We start from the raw sequence: 26,081 nt of genomic DNA, 5'->3' as shown, positions 1-26,081 counted from the left end.
ACGAAATTGCCCACGCTGGAGCCGCCACCCCTCACCACCAGGTGGCAGCCGCATGTCAACAAAGTTGGAAAGTCAATTATCTTAAACCTAGGATTCTTATGTTTTAATTATTTATCACTAAAATGAGGCACGATATGACCCGGGTATTTTATGAAGAAGCACGTACATAATCAAATTGCAGTTATTAAAAAAGAGACTATAGTTTTGCGCAGCAAAAGTTCCGACAATTTTTATTCCTTGAATAGGATGGTTTCAGTTGCAGGTACTCGCCTAGGAGAGAGAAGGATTGCTCAAAGAGAAACTCTTGCCTTCCGAAATTTCGTCCCCACATATTTTCAGATGCGAAAAGGCAGGGAGATCAAATATGCACTTTTCCATACCAGATACTCAAGAGTGTAAAGAAGATAACGGAGGCACCTACATAGTAAGTAGTGGCAAAATCTGGAGACTGTCAACTATAAACTTCGAAATTTTGAATGACATTATTTGTAGTTGTTTTAACATGTATATAGCTATCATTTAAGTACCTTTTAGAAAACCAGCCTAGTAGGTTGTATTTCATTTGGTCATTCATCTCTGGTAAGATGCCAATTCAGAGTAACTTGACTGTGGTGATGTCCAAAGGGTGTGCTTGTGATATGACTCACCTTCCATGTAGACTAGGGTAGTATGGTATTAGTGCAAGAAGGTCTGAACTAGGTTTGCAGTATTCACCATTCTAGTAGAGTTTAGTAGGCCAAAAAATCATTCTATTAGGTTTAACTGATGAGTTGGCTTCATTACCCACTTTTTTTTTTTTTTTTTTTTTAATTGAGCTGTATAAGAGATTGTTATGTATGTCATATAGACTAAGAGATGCAATACAAAACTAGTTATTTGTACATTAAGTTCATGATAGCCTTTAAATTGAAGACATGTCAAACCAATAGTTTTTATGGATTTGTGGATTTCTTTTTGTAGGCAAGGCTGTTAATCTACTGGATCTTTTGTGTTTGGTGCACATTCTCCCATTTTTATGTAAATTTCATAACTAATACAGTTTTTTAAGGTGATTCCAAATTTGAACTTATTTTTTGGGAGAAATTATTTTTTTAAAAAGTTAGGCAGTGTTAGTTTATTATAATAAGTAGGTTAGTTAATAATATATAATACTATTAATTCTTTACCAAATGGGTACGGTCTTTCCATATTTTCTTTTGAAATGAGTCTTTCACAGGTTACTTGTTGTTATTCCTGGATTTCCACAGCTACTGGGGGTTTTTATAAACTTACCCCTGAAAACTATAAATGAAGATTTAGAATGCATAAATATTCCATCGACGTCGGCCAGTAGCCAGCCATATTTAACGTTCCTAATGGGCATCTTAAATTTGAAAGCTGGCAGTCAAATGCAAGTGAGGTTTGGTTTGGTTAGGTTACGTTTGATTAAATCATTAAGTTTCCCATTGCTTTGACACTGGATACACTGACATGTCCAGTCAGAGCGACGGTAAACAACATGGCCAGTTGGTGAGATCGTCAGTAAACACTACTGCAGGTGACCTAGCCTCTTCCTTCAGTACCCCAAAATAGGTATATTTTGTCCTTTTCCAATCACTTCTTGCAGACACAATGGAACAGTTAACGATCTGTGTTGCCTGTGTACCAAAATTACTTAATTTGAGATCATGAGTCTGCTATAATACAGTATAGGTGGAATTGCCGTGCCATTTGGTATAGAATTACCATAATATTTAACCCGCCCCATCCCGATGTTTTTGGACCTTTTTTTTTTATTTTGGCTCAAACATCCGCTTTTGGTGAGAAACATCGAAAATTCATGGAGAAATCGCTCACCTGAGGTTTAAAATACTCGATTTAGGTACGAGTACTTCCGTACCTGACTGGGTTTTCTAACAGGCTGGCACCAAAGAAAATGAGTTCTATGGGAGGGTAACTGTTTTATCCACTTATAAACAGTATTTATTTATTTACTTGGTACGAATTATATGTAGTACAAGAGTATATTGGTTTTCAAACAGTATTATAGGGATTATAAGCATTGTTTCACTCACTAATTCATCACCATTCATGACCTTTTTTTTCCCACATTACCTGATCATCATTTCTGACTGTTTCTTCCTCTAATGCTATGTAAACTTTGTCCTCCACATTGTCATCGATTGGGGAATCACTCTGGCCCTGAATGTCTTTATTGACCAGGTCACTGGTAACAGGTGAATTGCTGAGACAATGGCGTGCAGGGGGGAGGGAGAGGTTATGCAGTGTAAGGCATTGCTCCTGCTTGGCATCTTGTAGATGAATAGAAGAAGGTGTCCCGTGTATACGTGCCAAAAATCACTCGCGAAAATTGAAAATTGTGCAAATTAGGGACCTTGCAATGTTGCCGCGTTAATTCACGTCGCGGGGATGGCGCGGGTTAAGTAATGTATAAACAGAAAAGATCCAAAATCTAAGCTGTGCCTCCGTAAGCATTTGATGAACGTAAGCATTTGTGGGGGATCTGCTCAGTGGCGCTGCTCTAAACACGGAGTTTTTTCCTCTGTCAGGAAAGGAACGTGGTTTGATGATGGCATGCTTCCGTTATCCACCATAGCTGTATAGTATTTATCTGTGTGGAGCAAGGAGATGCATGTTATACTCAAATATTATTTGTAGCTATATTGTATATTGTTATTATTAGCAGTGGAAATGAGTTATTTGAGAGGAGCATTTGGAGTTACCGGTATATGGAGTGACAAACTGACAAATGAAGAAGTGAAGTAGTGCTGTGGTGCAGATGTGGATGTAATGGAAAGCATTAGGAAAAACACATTGAGATGGTTTGGCCATGTGGGGAGGATGGACAGCAAGAGACTAACAAGGAGAGTGTATGAAAGTGAGGTGGAGTGGGGGAGAGGGAGGGGGGGGTCAAGGATGAGATGGAGGAATGGAGTGGAGAGGTAGCCTACATAAGAGAGGGGGGTGTGAGTTGGGAGCAAGGCAGTGAAGTGGCATTGGACAGGGCGACATGGAGGCGATTTGTCTGTGGACACCACTTATGGAAATGAGGTGTCTGACAACAGGTAGATAGATAGATAGTTATTAACTCACCTAATTATTATTAGCTGTTAACTTACCTAACTTTTATAAAAATCTCTCTGTCTATCAATCAGTGTGGTATTGTCAGACGCCTTAATCCCATAAGGGGTGGCCACAAACAAATCACCTCTATGTCACCTTGTCCCCTGCCATTTCACGCCATGCCTCCATCTCACACCCCCTTCTCTTATATACCTCTCCACTCCATCTCTCCATCTCATCCTTGGCCTCCAGCTCACTCACATTCGCTCATCTCGCCAGTTTCTCGCTCTCCATCCTCTCCATATGGCCAAACCACCTCAGTGTATTTCTCCTAATGCTTTCTGTCACATCCACCTCTACACCACAATGCTTCTTCACTTCCCCATTTGGCAGTCTCTTTCTCCATGTGACTCCACATGCTTCTCTAAAATCACTCATTTCCACTGCTCTCACTCTTGACTTGCATCCCTCCAACAAGGTCCAAGTTTCACTTCCATATTTTAGAGTTGGTATCACAATACAGTATATTGAACAACCATGGGAACATCACACAACCTTGTCGTACGCCCACATTGATCGTGAAGCATTCATTTAGATGCCCATTTACCTCTACACATGCCTCACTACCATCATAAAAACTCTTGACGGCATCTAGCAGCTTACCATCTACACTGTACATTCGCAGAACCATCCACAGTCCATCCCTGTCTACATTGTTGTATGCTTTTTCCAGATCCACAAATGCCATAAACACCTTATAGTCCTTCTCACAAGCCTTCTCCACTATCTGTCTCACTGCAAGTATTTGATCCTCACATCCTTTGCCACTCCTAAAGCCACCCTGTTTATCACTCAGTAGGACTTCTGATATCTCTCTTACTTTCTGTGTAATAATTCTTCCAAATACCTTCCCATCAACACTTAGTAAACCTATGCCATGATAATTCTTGCACTTACTTCACTCACCTTTATTTTTGTACAGTGGTACAATCACAGCCATTTTCCACTCTGCTGGCACAGTTTCACTCATCCATGCCTTAATACATATCTCCAACAAGCACTTCATTCCGCTCTGTCCACTAGACTTAATCATCTCTGCATACACCTCATCAGCCCAAGCTGCTTTCCCATTTTTCAGTGACTTCACAGCCTTCTTTGCCTGTGCTATTGTCACTTTTACTGGCATTGCATTCCTTCTCTGCAAACCCCCCAGACCAATCATGTTTTCAGCTGCTCTGCTCTCTGTATTCCCATTCATAAGATACCTACTTAGTGGTATTTAAGCAAGCTGCGAAACCACCAACGACATTAGGTTTTCTGCTGGACCCCGCCAACTGGATGCATTTGTACGTCAGATAAACTCAGATTTGCACATAAAAGCCATGAATAGTGGTGGAAACTAAAATGGAGGCATGCTGAATCTTGGGGGCTTTACTTCCCAGACCTCTCCAGTGATTATAACCTTCTGTACCTCTCACTGTGCTGGCTGAAATGTGCATTAGGTAAAAAAATGCACCAAAACAGAATTGGGCATTAAGAGCTTTCAGTAGTAATGATGCATTCAATAGTAGTCACATGACCATGCGATGGCAAAGGGAGGTATGATCATATTGCAAATATTTTTGTACATCAGACAGGAAACATCCATACAAAAATTACTTAAGTAGAATAATGCTCTGCAGTTAGAATAAGACAAAACTCCATAAAATCAAACTTATACTGTACACTGTGAAACACGGTAATCTAACCCCCAATTTTTCATTCATTCATTCATTGCCAGACGCCATGTATCCCAGACGGGGTGGCCAAGGGCTTAGAGTTAATTGTTTTACAGGGAGGGGCACTAATCCTCCACCAACCCCACTTAACGTAGGGATGCCAACAGCATCTGGTGTTCCCAGGCGGTCACCCATCCAAGTACTAACCAGACCCAACGTTGCTTAACTTCGCTGATCGAACGGGAAGCGGTGTACTCAACGTGGTATCGCCGTTTATGAACATTAAAAAGAAGAAAAAATCAAACCCTACTGTAAATGCTTTTATGCTATACAAAAAATGACAATCAGTCTTGTCAACACTTCATTCCAGTAGAAACTTTGGATATACCATGTAATTTTCCACGTATTTGAAATTTTTAGATGTCTGTTTAATTATCTATAAGAGTGAAAGTTTTAATGTTTTCAGATCCATTATTCTGGCCTGGAAATATTCCCCATGTTTTTCTCCAAACACAGACTTTGTTGATTATTGAAGTTTGTCACATTCATGGACATATGTATGTAATACTGTACTGTATTATGGATTTTTTAATGGTGAACACAAATATGTATATTGTTCAGCTTTTGTATATAGTATGTACAGGTATACCCCAGTTTTACAATGCAGTTGGTTAAGTAAAAACCCATCGCTAGGTGGGGTATCGTATATTGGGGTAGATTTGACATGTATAGTATAGGGATGCATTTTTCAGCCTTGGGTTTCCCCCGAAGCAAAGTCCTAAACCACCCTAATGAGTCCAAAAACATGTCTCTAGCTCACCTAAACCCCGAAATAGCTTTAAAACAAGCTAAACTTAGCCTAAAAGCAGTTTATAACTCTCTTAAACCCAACAATAAAATATGAAAATCTTTAAATATAAGTCTGGAAAAAATCAAACTTAGTAAACTGTACCCCAAAATGACAATGTTCACCCCACCTGTGACAAAAACACATTAATGTAAGTCTAAAAAGAGTTTATAAATCAACCTGAAACAAAATTTAAGTCTAAAATGTCATCAAAATTGGTAAAAAAAAAAAAAAATGAAACCCATCGTTAAACCGGGGTTTGGCCATCGTCAGGAGGGGTGTGGTGGTATTTCAACCCCCACCGCTAAGCTGGGGTATTACATCTAGGGGTATTGTATATCAGGGTACCAGTATACCTGTGTACAGTACACCCTCGCTTTAACGGAACCATTTGTAATGGTCTTCATATATAACAGACCCTTTGACCCTACCAGACAGCTTTTGTTACTGTATATACTGAACCAAGGTCTGGTATAGGGAGCACTTTCGGCAACCTACCAGACAAATATGTTAAATACCAAATCCAGGCCTGATATATCCTGTTCTTTTTATTGCAGTACAGTATTATCTATTGAAATGAGGGCCAACATTAGTTCTGTATTGCTTATTGATCTATTATATATCAAGGAATGCAGAATGACATCTTCCTTTGCATAGCTGGGTTGTGAAAAGTTTAAACACCTTTGTAGACTTTAGGGACGAGACTATTGTTGTGAGAGTACTTACCACAGGGTGCAGAAACTTGTGCCATCCCTTGGTGATAGTCATTTTTAAACACAAATGCTGGCCACTTAAAGGATAGCATAGTTGGGATTGTTGTTACTGGGGCTCCAGGGCCACGCTCATCTGAAAGTGAATTCTGTATGAAGTTTCCCATCTGCAGTCCATCCTTCTCCTCTAGGAGAAGTTAAAGGACATTTAAAGGAGGGAGTTAAAGGGCATTTGAATATGAGTGTTGCTGTGTGAATGCATCTTTCTCCCTCACCATTTGTAGGGATAGGCAGAAGTATCTAGTGTAGCCTACATATATTCAGATTGTTGTGGTATGGTACAACAGCTGTGTTTGGAGTTGGTAGGAAGTTAGATCAGGCTCACATCTAGGTTGGGGTGACAGAATACCAAATACAACCAAGTCTGAGTTTGCTCTTGTCCCCCAAAAGTACTACAGGTACTAATATGTGTCCCATTGGCTGTGTGACAATGCCGGCAAAGTTAATTTATTTTTCTGTCTATAGCCCGCAAAACGTGGCCGCAGACAAAACACCTCCAAGTCACTCTGTCACCCACCATTTGACTACCCTCCTACTAATATTTTAGTACCTGTACCAAAATATTAGTAGCATCAGTGGGTCAGCAGCCTGGCTGTAATTCCTTGTGACTAGGTCCTTTGTCATTCTTGGCTGTCTTCTGTGTGGAAGCCCATATTTCAGTCAGTGTGTGAGAAAGAACTGTGATTTTGGAGATGAGTTATGAGAAAGAGGGGAATGATAAGCTATGCCTTATGGATATGCACCTCGAAAATGTCACTAGCCACATGAAGAACTGTGGGAATAAGAAGTAGGCTATGTGGCATATACACTCTATCAGGTATCCTTTTAATGGTTGTTATGTGACACTGGTTGTTATATTGTATTTGTATGTATGTATATTAGCTGTAACTATTGAAAAATGTGCAGCCCATGTTTCAGAGTTGGTGAACTTTGAGAAACCAGTTCACTCTTTTATCTTATTTTATGCAGAATTAAAGACTACCGTCAATGTATAGTACGGTACAGTTTATGGCTTGCATGCAGCCAGTCTGTCTGTTTTTCAGGCTTACAACATCCACATCAATGGAGTGTTCCACTGCACAGTTCGTTATCGACAACTGCACAGCCTACACGAGCAACTGAAGAAGGACTTAGGAGGGTCCACCCTACCTCCATTCCCACCAAAGAAACTTCTGGCCTTGTCCCCTGTACAGACAGAAGAACGTAGAATTAGCTTAGAAAAATATATTCTTCAGTGTGAGTACATTATTCAGATTTTCAGCTTCATTTTTTGTCTGGCTATTAATGTGTGGCAATTGAAGTATGGTACAGTAATTGGAGCTTGATCACATAGATGTCAGTCTTTACTACCGTAAGTCGAAAAACAGGTACTGTACCCAGTAGGTAGTTATTTCTCGTTTATAGCTGGTTGACTTGAAGGTTTTATAATTAGATATGATTAACTTCTTTCTTCAGATAAATTTTTCCAGACTCATGGTAAAGTTACTCTGAGGTTCAAAAAGAGTGTTTATGTAATTGTTCTTTTAATCTTTTGATTCTGCACTAGAAATATGTCTTTCAATGTTGTTTTACTCAGCCCCTTCAATCCAGTGACATATTTTGCTGTTTAATCTTGCTATGGATGGATGGCTTCTATTGACATTGTGAGGTACTACTATAAGAGTGAAGTGTGGCTACAAGCATGGTAACTAGCCACACAGTGATTACTATGAAAAAGAAAATTCATCCACAAGTAAATATTCAAAATTCAAGTTGAGACTTTCACAGTTTTACAAAACTTATACTGGAATAGAGATAGCCGTATGTTTTTTGTACCATCTACCAGCAACTGCTGGGAAGTAATTGGCTGGTTTTGGCACTTGGATTAGCTTCCATTTCACAGAAAACATCAGCTGTATCATGGCCAACCTCAGTGTATTGATTCCAAAAGAGAAAGCTTGGCATCATTTTGATGCATGTATGTATATATGTATTCTTGCTATTTCCAGATGGTTTTATCCATATTAAGGGGGAGCCATGATACTGAAGAAATTAATGTAGACTATATCTAACTCTCAAAGCTCAGACTGTCTCTCATAAGGTAAATAAAATTGCATAGAGGTAACAAGAAAAAAAAAAAAACATTCCTGAACTGAAGGGGTTAAAGTAGCATTTTGTCTACATACACATCCAAGACTTTAATCAACAATTATATGTCTGTCTATCTACCTATAGCGGGAACTATATTATTCCCAGAAGGGTTTACCATAAATGTATTGCCTCTATGTCTCACTCTCCTCTGCCCTCACTCTCCCCTCTATCCAGGTCACATCACCCTCACTCATGTACCTCTATTTCATGTATCCATCTCATCCTTGGTCTCCACCTCCACCTGACTCATACACTCTCGTCATCACTCACTTTCCATTGTCACCACATGGCCAGATCATATATGTGAGGACTGACTTTATTTAATGTATTATATATCATTACAGTAAGTCAAGATCCTAGAGTGCTCAGCAATGATGTCTTCAATGGCTTCCTTGTATCAGCGCAAAATGAGACGCAGCGAGTGGGAGGCTGGCAGGATGAGGTGCCAATTGATATTTATCTTATGAGTGGCAAGAAGGTTACTCTTAATGTTCCTGCCACTTTACAAACAGATGACCTTCTTGAGGTAAGAATAATTGTACTCTTTTTGGTGTAACTTGGCCTGTAATTGCCATCTTTCCATCTTGAATGCTAAACATTAACAGTATATCAGAACAGTATTTTACATACATCTGCTGCTGTAAATAGCAACAACTGGCAGGCCAACATCATAGATATCAAAGGAAGTAGGCAGTTTTTTTTTTTTTTTTTTTTTTTTTTTTTTTTGAGAACTTAGTAGAAAATTAGAGGTGCACTCAGTAGAGCACTTTTTTTTTTTTTTTTTTTTTGAGAACTTAGTAGAAAATTAGAGGTGCACTCAGTAGAGCATATCTCTCCGACAAGGGCAGCATAATTCCAAACCACTCTTCATAATGGGTTAGGTTTTCTCACCACTGATTAGGGTTTCACAAGAAAATGTTTTCCAGATTCAGAATCTGTAGTACGATCCAGATTGGTCCTAAAAGTTAATTGATTGTTCCCTGGGACATCGGCTATATACCCACCAAATTTGGTCCAAATCTCTCTTTTTGTTTTTGAGTAATGTTGCCAACAGACAGACAAACTAGTGAACAAAAATAAACAAACAAACAAACAGGGATGAAAAAATGATGTTCAAAAGACATACTTATAATAAGGTCTGTTTGTATAGCCTGTTTGATGAAATTAGGATTGGGTGATGTCTGCAAGGTAATCCAGTCAGATCCAGTGTCTGATTTTTTATTTGTTTTGTCTCATTTCATTTTGTTTCCTCTTTAATGGCTCCAGCATGCTTGCATGTGTCGTCCTTGGTCACCTAATGGCAGCATCCCTTTTCAGTCCCTTATCCCTAAGGTTGCACTCAGTGACCTTGTCCGAGGTCTTTTTCGGTCTGCCACTCGCAACCCTACTCCTAAAATTAACACTTCTCACTTACTGCACTGATTTATCATCCCCATCCCCTCCGCATGCCCAAACCGTCTCAGTCTATCTCTTTCCATCACAACACCAATACACTTTAGTCCCGTCCTACCTCTGAACTTCTCCATTGTAAACCTAACCACCCCCCCGGACGTTGCACTCAAGGACGCACTGCACATTTGTGATTGGAAGTTTTGTTTTAACACCTTCAGTCATGTTGTGTCCCAATGCCTACCTGGATGTAAACTCTATGGTCTGCAGGCTTAACTTGCCATTCACTTGCAGTTCACCATCCTCCTTTTGGGGGACAGAGAGGGAGTTTTAGTATGTATGCATAACTGGACAGTGGACTTGCCTCCTTATCATATCAGTTTCACCATGTGACATGTCCCTCTCTAGCTCAATTCATGTTACTGCTGTATCATACATTATTATTTAGCCTAGAAAAGACACTGGTAGTGAAGGAGTTGAATGGAGGCTGTATCAAACCCTTGTAGTAAAAAAAATTTCTCGTAAGCTGACTAAAATCATCCTGAGATAGCAGAGTGCTGTAAATAAGTGAAAGGAAATACATTAAAGCATACGTTATTTGATTGAAGGGGTTCACAGTTATTCCTGTTAGACATAAATCATCTTATTAAAGGTGTTCAGAAGAAAGTTATGACCTGGAAAACTAATTACATGGATAGTAATATGAAGGATGTATTGTCCTTAAATTATAGGGCATTCAGTACTGAAAATCTTTATTTTCCACTTCCCTATTTCAGAAAGTGTGCAGCCACATTCACCTTCCAAATGAGCTGGTGTACTACTTTGCATTATTCCTTGTTAAGAAAGAAGAAAATGACTTGGTTGGTAAGTATCCCAGTGATACTTGTTTATTTGTATAGTGTCAGTTTCTCAGTTTGGTTAATGCAGTGAAAGGTCTAATTGAGAATTACCTATGTTTCCAAGAGTGAATAATTGTGCCACCAATCATCCATGTTGGTGACAGTCATGAATGTAGTACTTTTATTATGTGTCTGATAGTGTGAATAGGGTTGTGAAATGGGTGTATATGAGTGCGTTTAATAGGTTTGTGAAATGGGTTTGTGGTAGGTAGGGGCGCTCACCATCCACTTACTCAGTGTAGTGCTACCCTCGGGTGACTGCCCTTCCTCTATTCCTTCCTTCCATCCTTCCTCTTCTGTCTTTACTTCCTTCATTCTTTCCTCTTCCTTCTTCCTGTGGGTGACTTTACACTCTCTCTTCTGTCTTTCTTTCCTTCATTCTTTTCTCTTCTTCTGCCTATGGGTGGCTTTGTATTGAGTGACAAGCCAAATGGTTTCCTGAATACCAGGAAACCATTTACTATGCTGGGTGGTAACCATATAACCAAATTATGGCACCTGATGGTTCAGTGGGTAATTAAGGCACTCCAATCGGATTGAGCCTGTGCAGGTTTCTGTCCATGGGGTGGTTGGGGTTATTGCTCATGTAATGCCACTAAGGGATGAGTGAGGCTGGTCACTGCCATCTTAAATGTCAGGACCAACTTGCCTAGCCCTGTGCTTCTACATTTCTTTTGGGGCAACACAGGATTAGATGATGATGGTGATGATGTGAAATTGTTGTTTGAAATTGGGGGTAGCCATGGTAGGTCAAGAAGAAGGTGGATAGGTACGATAAATGAGTGAATTAGAAGGCAAGGTATGGGGGTCGATGAGGCAAGGGACCTGACAGTGGACTGAAGTGCTTGGAAGAATTTTTTTCCTGATTGTATTGGTGTTGTGATGAGGACGGGTAGATTGAGATGGTTTGGACATGTTGAGAGGATGGAGGATGACAGTTGGGCACAGAAAGTTAAAAGTGTAAACATTGAGGGTAGAGTTGCAAGAAGCAGGCCCAAAAAGACCTGGTACATGATCATAGAGTGTGACCTCAGGGCTATTGAACTGAATAGGGAGGCTGCCAGAGACTGAGCAGTGTGCAGAGCCACCCTGAGGTGACCAAGGCTGGTGCATGCAGACTTGTTGCAGCCTTTATAATTGATATACAGTACGAATGAATGACAAGGGTTTGGCACCCCAGATTTTTCCCAATGGTGTAAAAGCCATTGAATTGACTCTTAGATGATAGATAAAATGCAGTGCTGGTGGAGTCGGGATTCCAGTGGCTTCAGTGGCCCATTTAATTGGGTAGGCCTTTAATAGTCATTCCTCAGTCCAGTGTTTTCTTGCTCTTTGAACCCTACCTCACCCCATCTTTGAGTGGGAATAGATGTTGGGATGATGATGGTAATGGTGGTATGTGGTAGTTTGTGTTTGGTGGGGACATTAGTGAGGGTCTGTATTGGATGAGGATTTGAGAACTTAGTACTTCCTTTTTAGTATTTTGTTCCAGCTAATTTTAGTGTACAGTACAGCACCAACCTCTGACCGCCAAACAGGTATTTTTCAGTTTACAGTCATACACAGTTCATAAACAGTATTGCTCCAACGTTATAATTCTCTCTCCTTTCAGTTGTCAAGCGGCTACAAGACTTTGAAAGCCCATATATTTCTCAAAGATTTGTGAAAGGAAAGCACAGGATAATGCTGAGAAAAAAGTAAGTAAAGTATTATGGTTATTAGTAGTTTATCCCTGTGTCTCAGGTCATTCAGTTACATACTGTAATTAGTAAATAATTTTTGTGTACCATAGTAATTGTACATATGCACAATACTGACCATACCTTATTTATGTAGGTGATTGGTGGCATGTGCATGACACTGATCAGCCCTGTCAGATAGGTGTCAAGTTATCAATTTAATATATTGCTTCCTCCACCCCCCCCTCCTCTCAATCAGCATCATTAAAATCTTGCTCTTTCCTGGGAATCTCCTAACACGGTGGCCACGACAGATCCATGTTTAGGCTACTGTCCTCACATACTTGTGTCACTCTGTCAAACACTCCTCTTCCTCTTCCTTCTCTCACATGCCAATATATTGCTCCACTCAATTTTCCCATACCACATAAGGTCTGCCTCTTCCAACATTAATTTCCATCTAACCCTCAAAGACATTCTGATACATCGAATATTCCCAAACCATCTTAATGTATTCCTTTTTATCTATTCAGTAGTGCTGTATCTCACTCCTGTCACCCTTTCTTCCATTCCAGAATATTCATATATTTCTCTGTTACTTTTCAAATTGCTTATACCTGCAGCTGTTGTGGAAAATTATCATTCCTATAGCTAGATGTATTTATCACTTTTATTATTAGATACCCCTGGGGGTAGGGGGGTTTCAAGAATACTCCCCCAGTATCCCTGCTTGTCGTACGAGGCGACTAAAAGGGTTGGTGGTGGGTTAGTGCCCCACCCTGTAAAAAGAACTAACTAAAAAAGCAAATAAAGCGCCTCGGACCCGGACGGACCATACGTTGACGACTAAGGAACGGACAAAGGACATTCTGAGGCTAGGAACGTGGAATGTGAGAGGAGTGAATGATGAAGTGAAAGAGAGAGAGATTGTTCAGGTGCTTGAGGATGCAAAAGTGGATATATGTGGATTGACTGAAACTAAATGGAAAGGTGAAAGGATGAGAGAATGGGAATACGGTGTAGGTATATGTGCGGGAGTCAGTGAGAATGTGAGGGCAAGAGAGGGAGTATGTCTGATGATAAGCAAGAAGTGGAAGGATAATATAAGGGAGTATGGAACAGTGGGTGCAAGGATTGTATGGGTGAGGATGAAAGTAGGTATACAAGCATGGGCGATTGTATGTGTGTATGCTCCAACAGAGGATCGAGTGGCAAGAGTGAAAGATGAGTTTTGGGCGAAAGTAGAAGCATGTATGGACAAGTTTGAGAGGAGCGAGAGAGTGCTGTTGATTGGAGATATGAATGGCAAAGTTGGGAATGTACGAGTGGATGGAGTGGTTGGTCAGTGGGGTGTGCCAGCTGAAGTAGATGGGAATGGTAGTGCTTTGGTGGACATCTGTGCTGGTAAGGGGTTGGCAATAGCCAACACCTACTTTCGTCATAAGATGATCCACCGGTATACATGGAGAGTAATGAGGAGGATGGATGGTGAACTTGTTGAACGAAAGGCAATGATAGACTACGTGTGTGTGGATGAGCGAATGAGAAGACAAGTGTTGGATGCAAGGGTGTGGAGAGGGTGGGGGAATGGAGTCTCGGACCATCACTTAGTGATGGCCAAAGTAGAGCTGCAAAGAAAGCGGTTGAGGAGGCGAAGGGGAAGACAGGAGGAAGCAGCTCCTGTGAGAAGAGTGGAGAAATTGCAAGATAGTGAGAAAAGGACAGAGTATAAGAGCATAGTGGAAGAAAGATTGGGAAGGTATGAGCTAGAGCAGATGGAAGGGGTGGAAGACGTATGTAAGATATTCACGGAAGAGATAAGCGCAGCGTGTGAGGCGGTTTGTGGAGTGAGGAGGAGATGCAAGGGTGTGCAAGGGACAGCATGGTGGAATGATGAGGTGAAACGAGCTGTGGAACAAAAGAAGAAGGCATATGGTGAATGGTTGGCGAGTAGAGGTAGGGGAGAAGATGAGAGAGAGAAGAGAGAGGTATATGTGAGCAGGAGAAGGGAGGTTAAGAGACTGGTGAAGGAGAGTAAGAAGAAAGTGGATGAAGAGTTTGGGAGGAATCTGAGTGTGAAATGGAGGGAGAGTAAGAAATTGTTTGGGAAGGAGGTAAAGAAAGTAAGGCAGTGTGAAAGGGGAAATAGTAGGGGAGTGAAAGATAGGAATAATAGATTGTTGGTGGAGAAGAGAGAGAAATTGAGGAGATGGAAGGAGCACTTTGAGGATTTGTTGAATGTAGAGAGTGAGAGCAGTGTGAGTATAAGTGGTTGGGGAATGGCTGGGAGAAGAAGAGATGAGAGGAGGGAGGAAGAGATCAGTAAGTCGAAAGTAGTGGAAGCGATGAAGAAGATTAAGCTGGGAAAGGCCCCAGGAATTGATGGAGTGTGTGGTGAAATGCTTAGGTATGGGGGTGAGATTGTTGTGGAGTGGATATGGAAGTTGTGTAGATTGGCTTGGGAAGAGGGAAGGGTTCCAGAGGACTGGAAATCAGGTATAATTGTTCCTCTGTACAAAGAAAAAGGGGAGAGAGAAGTATGTGGTAACCATAGGGGTATTTGCCTTCTTAGTGTGACTGGTAAAATATATGGTAGAATACTCATTGATAGGGTTAGGCATATGACAGAGGAGCTAGTCGGAGAAGAACAAGGGGGCTTTAGGAATGGAAAAGGGTGTGTAGATCAGATATTTGTTCTAAGATGTTTAGTGGAGAAGTATCTAGAGAAGGGAAGGAAAGTGTATGCTGCCTTCATGGACTTGGAGAAAGCTTATGACAGAATAGATAGGCAAGGTATGTGGAAGGTATTAAGAATATATGGAGTGGAGGGGAAATTGTTGAGTGCTGTGAAGAGTATGTATGAGGGAGCTAGGGCTACGGTGCGAGTGGATGGTGAGCTGAGTGAGTTCTTTGATCTCAATGTGGGACTGAAACAGGGGTGTGTAATGTCTCCATGGCTGTTTAATATATATATGGATGGGGTTGTAAAGGAAGTACAAGGTAGGGCAGTGGATGTGGGGGTGGCCCTAATGAATGAGGGTGAGATTTGGAAGCTTCCGGTGTTGCTGTTTGCTGATGATACAGTATTGTTGAGTGAAGATGAATGGGAGTTGCAAGGTTTGGTGAATGAATCTGGGACAGTGTGTAGGAGGAGGAAGCTGAAAGTTAATGTAAACAAAAGTAAAGTTATGGTGTTTGAGAGGAATGAAGTCACAGAGTGTGCAGTGAGGTTGGATGGTGAGGATATGGAGAATGTGAGTGCATTCAAGTACTTGGGTAGTGTCATGAGTAAGGATGGAACTTTGGGGGATGAAGTACGTGAAAGGGTACAGCAGGGAAGAAAGGTTGTTGGTACACTGAAAGCAGTGATGAGAAATAGGGAGGTGAGTATGGAAGTTAAGAAGTCACTGCATGATGGTATTGTGATCCCTACCCTGACGTATGGAAGCGAGGCGTGGACATTGCAAGAGGGGAACAAGTCAAGAGTGAGAGCAGTGGAAATGAGTTACTTGAGAGGAGCATGTGGAGTGACGTGGAGGGACAGGTTGACGAATGAAGAAGTGAAGGAACGTTGTGGCGTAGATGTGGATGTGGTTGAAAAGATTAGGAGAAATACACTGAGGTGGTTTGGACATGTGGAGAGAATGGAGAATGAAAGACTGACTAAGAGGGTGTATGTAGGTGAGGTGGAGGGAGGGAGAGGGAGGGGTAGACTGAGGATGAGGTGGAGGGAGGGAGAGGGAGGGGTAGACCGAGGATGAGGTGGAGGGATGGAGTTGAGAGGTATATGAGGGAGGGGGGGGTGAGTTGGGGGGAGGGGAGTCAAATGGTGGGTGACAGAGTGACTTGGAGGCGTTTTGTCTGCGGCCACCCTTTGCGGGATTAGGGCGTCGGGCTATAGATAGATAGATAGATTATTAGATTTATTTGTTTAGTTCAGAAGAATCCTTTGAACTGAAGGAGACAAAGAGTGTTTAGCAGACTGAAAATTCTCTGGCCTGACTTTCAGGTATGCATTTACTTCAGTGACTTGTTTAATGTTCAGCAACAGTTAGGTAGGGATGTAGTATTTGTATCTGCTTGTTAGTCATTAATCAGGGTGTATAACGATCATTATCATCTCATTATTATTATTATTATTATTATGATCTAGTGGTAGGTGGGGGCGCTCACCATCCACTCACTCGATGTAGTGCTGCTTTTGGTGTCTGCCCTTTTCTCTTTCCTTCCTCTTCTGTCTTTCTTTCCCTTATTCTTTCCTCTTTCTTCTGCCTACGGGTGACTTTACATTTCCTCTTCTGTCTTTCTTTCCTTCTTTCTTTCCTTTTCCTTCTGCCTTCGGGTGACAAGCCAAATGGTTTTCTGTACTCAAGGAAGCTGTTTACAATGTGGGGTGGTAATCATATAACCAAATTATGGCGCCTGGTGGTTTAGTGGGTAATTAAAGTGCTCCAGTCAGATTAAGCCTGTGTAGATTTATATCTAAGGGGTGGTTGGGGTTTACTGCTCATGTATTGCCACTCAAGGATGAGTGAGGCTGGTCACTCTCATATTAACTGTCAGGACCAACTTACCCAGCCCTGGGCTCCTACACTCCTCATGGGGCGACATAGGATTGGATGATAGATGGATGGATTACCAGTCAGAACTCAGTTTAGATTTGTCTTTGCCCTATTCTTTATGTACATAAGAAATCACTAGATAGAACAGGTTACTGGCACAGTTTTGGAACAAATTCATCTCTCTTTTTATCAGGCTATTTATATAGCCACCTGTTTGTCCATAGCTGATTGGATGTGTAGTATTACAATAGTAATAGCTGATTAGATGCCTAATGCATGTTTTATTTGAGTGATAAAGATTATAATATGTCAATTGTGTTTACCTGTTGTGCAGCTACTGGGACCCAAGTATAGACCATATTGTGATGAGCAACCAAGTTGGCCTGAATCTACTGTATGCTCAGACAGTCCATGATGTGGAACGGGGCTGGATCCTCACCAATCATGAGATTCAGAGACAGCTGGCTGCATTGCAGGCTAAAGGAGCAAAGAAAGAGGTTGGTGGTCATTCCCATTCATACTGTAAATGCCCACTCATTGATGAGTGACGATTAAGGGTTTGTGTATATGTTAATTATAAAAGTTTTTAGGGATCGCTTTCAATAGCCGTTCAGTTACCATCAGTGTCGTCTTTTAATGCAACCTGACGTTTACCACCGCTTCCCTTGCCAAGTACAACAGTCTGGAATATAAGAGTGTTTTGCCTGTCTTGTAACACCATCTCTCTAACTTGTGGCTTATTGTGGCTAAAATTATATTGGTTTCTAAAACTTATTAAATCACTTCAGAGAATAAGAGAAAATTCTACTTAGTAGTTTTTATATATGAAGACATTTGGTAAAGTGGCCAGACAGATCATACTGTGGGCAGTAAGAAAGGTAGGCTTGGAAGAGTTGGCAGTCGCAGAGTGAGAGTGAGGTGTGTATGGCAAAGATGGGTATGTATCAGGGGTCTGTTATGAACCCCATTTTGTTCATCATGATGCTTGAAGAATTGGTGTGGTATTTCAAGTCTAAGTTGCCAAAGGAATTACTGTATGCAGATGATGTGATACTGATTGCTGATAGCAGTGAGAGAGTTGTTGAAAAAGTAAGGAAGTACAAGGATAGGATGCAGCCTGGCAGTTAGAGAGTTTGCAGCTGAATGTGAGAGGGGCAAAGGGTATGGTTAGTAAGAGTGGAGAGAGGCATGTCATTGTAGAGGAATAAAAGGGTCTTGTGCTGTATGCCAGAGAGAAATAGAGAATAGTCCCATCTGGTATGGTGTTTGTGAAATGTGAGTACAACACAGATTTAACAGTGATAGGTAGCTTGTAAGGTATTACTGGTTATGAGTATGCTGTGTGCAGGGAAGATTGTGTAATTCAGTCAGAATTGATAGAGAGCTCTGTAGATGTTGCTATAGATAAATTTTCATACTTGGGTGTTACAACTAGCATGGAAGCTGGTTCAAGTATGTAAGAACAGTGGAAAACATTTACCTGTGTCCATGTAAAGGAGAGCATAACAAGACACTAGACTAAGTTGATAGTATATTATTGGGTATTTCATGACTGGCAGTACCTGGAGGTGGCACGGTCATTGAAGTATTATGGATACCTGAGGTTCCAGCGCTGCACTTGTGACTTCCCAACCCCTGGTACGCCAGTCCTTATCACTGCTGGCAACAAGGAGCTCAACTTTAGGTCAGTATTTTTCCCATTATAAGGTACTGTAGCAGGATTTATTATGCTAACAATATTTTGGGATAAGTTCAGGTGAAAAATCAGCAAGCAAAAAAGAGCTTTTAAGCAGCGTCTGGATGAAGAATGTTAGATACAGTTATCTTTCATGCTTTTGATTTATTTTTATCTCATGGTGCATATATGGTAGTATAAACATATAACTGGGCATCTTTCACTGTAGAATTGAATGTGAAGATGGATCTGTGAAGGAAGGGAACTTCAAAGTCACGCGGATGAGATGCTGGAGAATAACAGTACAGCAGGTAAGCGTTCGTAAATAAGGCCAGCATTCCAGGTGGCTCAAGAGGCACCATAGCATCCCATCCTTAGCAGTTCATGTTGTATATTACACCATAGCCATCCCATGTATGTTATTTTTTTACATTAATATCAGCCTAGTTTACATCATTAGCACAAAAGAAGAAGTTCTGGCAGGGAGCCTGCCTGCGGTGACACCATGCACTGTGGGTGGAGCAGCTGTGGCATCCATTCGGGAGCCAAACCTCCCCCCCCCCTTTTTTTCCCTGCACTTTTGTATGCGAAAGAGATCCTGATCCAATCCTAGTGAGACACTGTATACCACAAGAGGATGCCTAATCCTTACACACGTCAGTGTTAGACTTAGAGTTGCTGCTACGCAGCGTTCCCGTCACAAGCATGCTACTAGTTGATGCGCTATTTAAGAAGTTTGGTTTCTTTTTGGACAGGCCTCGTAAAAGGAGCATATACCAAGTTTTGATTCCAGAGGCAGTTGCTCAGTACATACTTATGTCATTACATAACTGATTTTCTGGTAGTAAAAATACGCTATAAGTATGTTAAAGTACTTACTGTAGGTAGTGTGATTAGTAAGTATGGAGGTGTAGAGGATGAAGTACAGTACATGAAAGTGTGCATCAGGGAAGACAGCTTGCTGGTTTATTGGAAGAAGTGGTAAGGAATAGGGTATTGAGTATGGAAGCAAAAAACTCACTGCATGACAGTATAATGATCCCCACTTTAATGTATGGAAGTGAAGCTTGAACCATGTGGGAAAGACAGAAGTCAAGAATGAGATCAGTGGAAATGAGTTACGGTATTTGAGAGGAGCGTGTGGGGTTACTTGGAGAGACCGACAGACAAATGAGGAAGTAAAAGAGCATTGTGGTGTTGATATAGATGTGACTGAAATTAAGAAAATACTCTGAGATGGCCATGTGGAGTGGATGGAGAATGAGAGACTGACTAGAAGAGTGTATGAGTATGTTAGCAAGGTGGAAGGGGAGACCGAGGATGAGATATAGGGATGGAGTTCAGAGATATATGAGAGAGGGGGATTTAATTGGAGGGAGGGCGCCATATGGCAGAAGACAGGGCTGCATGAGTGTGATTTAGGTGTCTGGCTATAGATAGGTAGGTAAAAAAATTTGCAGTTTTGTGGAGAAAATTAATGTTTGAGTAAGCAGTCTTTTTCCAGGTCTTTGGTAATAATTCAACCTATAAAATACATTTTTGATGTAGTAGTTCTTAAAGATTCACTCTCAAATGTCTGGACCAACTTGCCTAGCCCCGGGCACTTATGCTCCTCATGGGGCAACTTAGGATTGGATGATGGATGGGTGTTTTTAAATACTGTATGACCTCTCACAATCCCTCACCTACATTAAATCGTAAGATTTCTATGTATAATTTTGCTTGCATGTATTTTATATGTTAGTGTAATTAAGGTGAAGTGTTGGTGTATTCAAATATGTATCCTATTTTTTTTTCTTCAAAAGCCTGTGGAAGACTGTGACTGTCCAAATAACAGTAACAGTAACACAAGTAGAAGCAGTGAGGACAACCGAGGCCTGAACAGCAGCAACAGTGGGGCAGAGGAGAGAAGCCGAGTCAGCAGTGGGGCACAATTCAGCGGCAACAACAGTAACACAAGTCCGACAAGTCCAGAGGGCACCCGACACATTAACCTTGAGCTGTCCTTTGAGTACCTGATGAGCCGGGACGAGATGAGGTGGATCACTGTAACCAGTTCCCAGGCAGTACTCATGTCCATGTGTCTACAGGGCATGGTGCAAGAGCTGCTCTCTCACAAGCGTGGACACAAAGTCAGGACGGTGAGTTTCATGTCTCCACTTGAAGTAATGACAACTGTATTCGTACCGGTATGCGGTTGTTGAGTGACTCAGATGTGTCCAACAAAGCAGACCCATCAGTTGCAGGTAAGTAGCTGGCCTAGTGGGGCCATCCCATGCAGTAAATTGATGTTCCCTTTGTAGACAGCACCTCACCACAGCGAGGTGCAGGGAAGAGTGTGGAGGTTTGGTTCCCAGATGGATGCTGCATTTGCATCACCACCTATTTAACAGGGGCACCAGAGTAGGCTCCACATCTTCCCATTCTTTTGGTTATAAGTCCACCACCCAGTTTTGTAAATGGTTTCTTAGGTTACAGTAAGTCATTAGGCTTGACCCTTAGTGTAGAGCCATCTGAAGTGGAAATGAGTAATGAAGTGACAGGAAGGATAGGAGAAATAGGAAGAAGGGAGGGTAAATGCAGAAAAAACATGATAAAGGTGAAGGAATTAGTAGGCAGCGCCACATCAGGTGAGCAGATGATGGTTGCCGCCACGTGCCAGTTGTTTATATGCAGTACCATATGTCCTCATTAGATGTTGTATTTGTTCTATTATACAGTAGACCCTTGTTATCCGCGGATTTAAGTTTCCACAGATCGAACTTATTTTAATAATTTACTATACACTGTAACTTAATTTGAAGTTGACATGCAACGCACACTTATGTTGTCGTCGCCCTTCTTGGGTTTACAACTCTACCGTACTTTCATTGTGTAAGTGAAAAATGGCTCCCAAGAAACAAGTAATGGATAAAAGCAGTCCGTCTGAGAGAGAGCATAAGATGTTATCATTTGCAGAGAAAATAGAGATTTTAGATATGTTGAAAAGTGGAATGTCGTTTGAAGAGAACACTTTGTCTTTTGGTGAGTGTTAATATGTATTTGTAATATTTTAAAGTATGTTTTTATTTTTTCAGGGATGTGCTTAGCTTATGTGGAAATAATGTGCCATTTTGTGATGATGACTTGAGTATCCGCGGAATTTGCCTTCCGCTGGGGGGGTCTCTGGAACCTAACCCCCGTGGAGAACAAGGGTCTGCTGTATACATCTATCTATCTGTCTATCTATCTATCTATCTATATATATATATATTTATTTACCACACAACTAGTACTGTACAGTAAATTGCGGGAAGTTGGTGAATCATCTCTATAAGTAGCAATGGAGCTTCAATAGGTAATCTTTTTGTAATTTACTTTGGACTTGATTGCAAAAAAAGGTTATTAAGAAGATAGTGCTCTATTTTGCTGTTCATTACAAACTACATGAACTTGCCATATCTCTGTGTAGGTGTTTAATACTTGAAGAACTTATCCCACCAGTTGTCATGTCACTTGCTAGGGAAAACTATCTCATGTACTCTGCTTTAAACCTCACCTCACTGTAGTTCATTTATCCCACTCTTTGCTTTTCCAGCCTGGAGAGCGTGTTCGTAAGGGAAGCCTGTCGTACATGCGTCGAGATGGGAGCAGCACACGTGTCACACTCAACCACACAGGGGAGAGTCTGTCCATGGTAAGACTCAAATGATACATTTCCCCTCCATAATATTACTGCAGAGTTCTGGTAAGATCACTCAACCTCATGGGGTTAGAGTGCTTCTCACAGCATAGTTCACTTGTTTGGTAGTAACCAGACTATAAGCCTGAAGTCTCAGTTATCTATTAGGGGTTGAATTTCATATTGCTGTTGCCTTATTTCACTTTTGCCATGAGGTGCTGGAGAGCGGCGCATTTTTGTGGTGGGTGGATGTCTGAAGCTTGGTTATGCAAACTCCCTTCAGTTCCCTCCCTGTCCCCTAACATGGGGATTGCAGACTGCAGGAAGGGAGTAGCTTCACCCAGCAGTGTGGCAGGTTCACATTCAGATGAGCCTTGAGTTGCATATACTACCAGCACCACCATTAACCCGCCCCATCCCGTTGACGTATGGGTACGTTGCAACGATTTGCATTTGCCAGTCCCGGCAATGTACCAGTACGTCGTGCAATTGCAAGGTCCCTAATTTGCACAATTTTCAATTTTCGTACGTGATTTTTCGTATGTATACACAGGACACCTTCCTCTATTCCTGTACAAGATACCAAGCAGGGACAATGCCTTACACTGCATAACCTCCCCCCTCCCCCCCTCACGCCATTGTCTTGGCAAAGGACCTGTTACCAGTGACCTGGCTAGTAAAGTTATTCAGGGCCAGAGTGATTCCCCAATCGATGACAATGTGGAGGACAATGTTTACATAGCATTAGAAGAAGAAACAGCCAGAAATAATGATCAGGTAGTGTGGCAAAAATAGGTCAGTTATGGTGATTAATTAGTGAGTGAAACAAAGCTTATAATGCCTTTATTACTGCTTGAAAACCAGTATACTGTCATACTACATATACATTCATACCAAGTAAATAAATAAATACCATTTATGAGTGGATAAAAGAGTTACCCTCCCATAGAACTCGTTTTCTTTGGTGTCAGCATGTTAGAAAACCCACTCAGGTAAGGAGGAACTCCTACCTGGATTGGGCACTTGAAACCTCAGGTGAGCGATTTCTCTATGAATTTTCGATGTTTCTCACCAAAAGCGAAGGTTTTAGCCAAAAAAAAAAATTTCGAAAATACCTCGGGACTGGGGGATGTCGGAGGTGCGGAAAACCTCGGGACGTGACGGGTTAACCCCTAAAGACCTCCAATCTCCCACCCTGACCATCACCCAGCTGCATTTCAGATCCAATTTTTCAACTGTCACTAGGTAAATTTTGGTCTTATAGATTTCAAGAGCTTGAATTTATACACCTGAAAATATTTATATTCACTCATATATCTAATGGTTACCGCAGTATCAACCGTCAAAGGTAAAAAAAGTCACCCCTCACGTGAGAATGAAAATGGGGAAATTTTGGAAAATAGTCTTTTCACCAAATAACCTTACAAAAATCACTAAAATCAATATGAATTATGTGGCAAGGCATGAAACAAGTTGAAGGAATTAGCATTAAAAAAAAAAAAAAAATTATTCAAGATAGCTATATACAATATTCAGCTTGTCTACAATTGTCGTTATTAGGACTGTACCTAGCAGGACCGGAAACTGATGACTGTCAGACGTTGGTCTTTAGGGGTTAATATAGGCACTCGTCACTGACCATTATCCCATCATTCTAAAGTTAGCCCAGTTATTTCTACTTTAAGCCAATTACTCTCACTAGACCAGCAAAAAATAGCTATTGCTAATGTTTGGTGGTTTCAATCTGTGTCCAAGAACTTCAAGTAGATGGGGATGCAGTAATTCGTATTGAATTTGGATTTTTTAAATAAGTAATGTCAGTTTATATAGTAGATGGGTGGACACCAATGACCATGGAGAGTGCTACCGTGGGAGTGAACTGTACCTACAGGCTTGGTAACTAGCCACACAGTCATCACTCAGTCATGCAGCATTCAGCTACAAGTACATAGAGTCAAATCTCAAAGTGAAACTCTAATATTGTTACAATTTTTATTATGTGTCATTTTGTTTTGTTTTTTCCCCCAAAACATCCAGCAACTTTGGGATATAATAAGCAGGTTTTAGCACTTGGTTTAGCTTCCAGTCCAGAGAAAGCTTCAGCCATGGTCAAGCTCAGTATGTGTAAATTCCTTTAAGAGGAAGCATGGTGTCCCTAGATTGATTAATTGATTTTAATGGAGTAGCATGAATATTATAAGTAATTTTTGTATCCTTTTGAACCATGTAACAAGTTTTAATATCCTAAGTTGCAGAAAGTAGAAAATCAGATCTAACATAGAAAGATAATCCTCACCCTACCCTAAGGTGGGAAAGGAGATCTGGATGATGATGATGATGATGATATTTCAAACTGTGTATGGATATATACAGAGTGTAGACTTCATTGTGATGTTCACTTCAGAACAAGATGAACACTGTAGTTACAGTACTGTAAGTCTTCAGTGTAAGTCATTTGTTTGATGTTCTCATGTGATGTTAAGACCTTTGTAAAGTAACGAGAAATTGCCTTATATAGTTATCTATGAAGCTGATTTGGAAGTTTCCGTCAATATACAGTAGCAGTTATATTTTAAAAATTAAGATATTTTAGAACAAATCCTCTGCAGGTAATGATGGCTAGCTGTATTATATATGAGTGCTGATAAATTACCTAAATAATGGATGTGGCTATACAGCTAGTCCTCATTTGAAATTGCTTCACTTGAGGCTGTTTTGTTATGAAGTGTAAATATATGAACACCTTTTAAGTTTGAGTTGCTTGTGAATCATTGTAAACTTTTTTTTTTAAATTAGTCACGTGTTTCTTGAAGTTTTAACCCTCAGTCAGAAACCAGAATCATTGTATCATTTGTAAAAGCTCCAACATGTTTGCATGCGTCAGCCTTGGTCACGTAATGGCTATGTGAATCTAAGGATGTCTATTTCATCTTACTGTTGCCCTCTTTTGACAGTTTTATACAGCTTAGGACTGATTTTTCTAACAGCAGGGGCTAGATAAAGCCGTAGCAAGCCCCGACAGGACAAGAGGCCATTCCAAAGTTGAATAATATCATCTGTCAGCAGCAAGAACAAAACTAGAAAGCAGAGAGAGAATCACTTAGATTCTAAAGGTTAAGCGAAGACTGACTACTTATATTGCTTATCCCATGACCAGGATGGAAGCAGCAGCAGCCAGTCACCTATTGGGGAACTGTCACTGCGTCGATTGAGTGAGCGGCTCAATGATTTGCACTTACTGCCCCACCACCACCAGTCTCCCACCACATCTGCCCGTGTCCCCAGGCAGGACCAGGCCACGGTGGAGAATGATGCCTTCAACATCCTTGGTGATGACACACTTTAGGGCCTGTATTCAAGGAGTTGTATTCTCGTTGGTTAAGGAGGCCATCTGCTGTGGGGAAGGGACACCTTCATGCAGTGGCACTGATATATTCAGGCAGTGGAGCTGCCTGGTTATATAAGCATCCCTCACATCCTTCCCCATCCACCAGAAGGATGATGGAAGTACAGAAGCCTTCTTAGCCTACAAGAATTCAACTCTAGAGTCACACAAATAGGGAAACAGGAAAACATTTTGGCCCATATTGTTATCAGCTTAAGGGGCTGTCCAGTGCCTCATCCTTACAAGTTTGTTTCTTCATATGGCAGTTTAAAATTCACTTGCATGTTATTTATGCAATCTGCA

General features: G+C 41.1%; 1 protein-coding gene and 1 non-coding gene across 2 annotated transcripts; one reads left to right on the top strand and one right to left on the bottom strand.

The window, feature by feature from the left end:
* Nucleotides 1–364: 364 nt before the first annotated feature.
* Snx17 (sorting nexin 17) lies at nt 365–25,739 on the top strand. Its single transcript, XM_080283928.1, has 12 exons — nt 365–424; nt 7,442–7,634; nt 8,873–9,054; nt 10,694–10,781; nt 12,429–12,513; nt 17,392–17,554; nt 18,617–18,741; nt 18,962–19,043; nt 20,538–20,592; nt 20,650–20,873; nt 22,310–22,408; nt 25,551–25,739. Exons 1-12 carry the CDS (start codon nt 365–367, stop codon nt 25,737–25,739), a joined length of 1,545 nt encoding a protein of 514 aa, XP_080140054.1.
* On the bottom strand, nt 4,940–5,058 carry LOC145414478 (5S ribosomal RNA). The gene has a single exon (XR_013899897.1). It is a non-coding gene; the product is annotated as a 5S ribosomal RNA (ribosomal RNA).
* Nucleotides 25,740–26,081: the final 342 nt, after the last annotated feature.

Source organism: Coenobita brevimanus, chromosome 99 (assembly GCF_032717465.1).
Source record: "Coenobita brevimanus isolate Jiangsu-jjx chromosome 99, ASM3271746v2, whole genome shotgun sequence".
Lineage (NCBI taxonomy): Eukaryota > Metazoa > Arthropoda > Malacostraca > Decapoda > Coenobitidae > Coenobita > Coenobita brevimanus.
The sequence above is the reverse complement of the archived record's forward strand: the minus strand, read 5'-3'. Positions and strand labels throughout refer to the sequence as shown.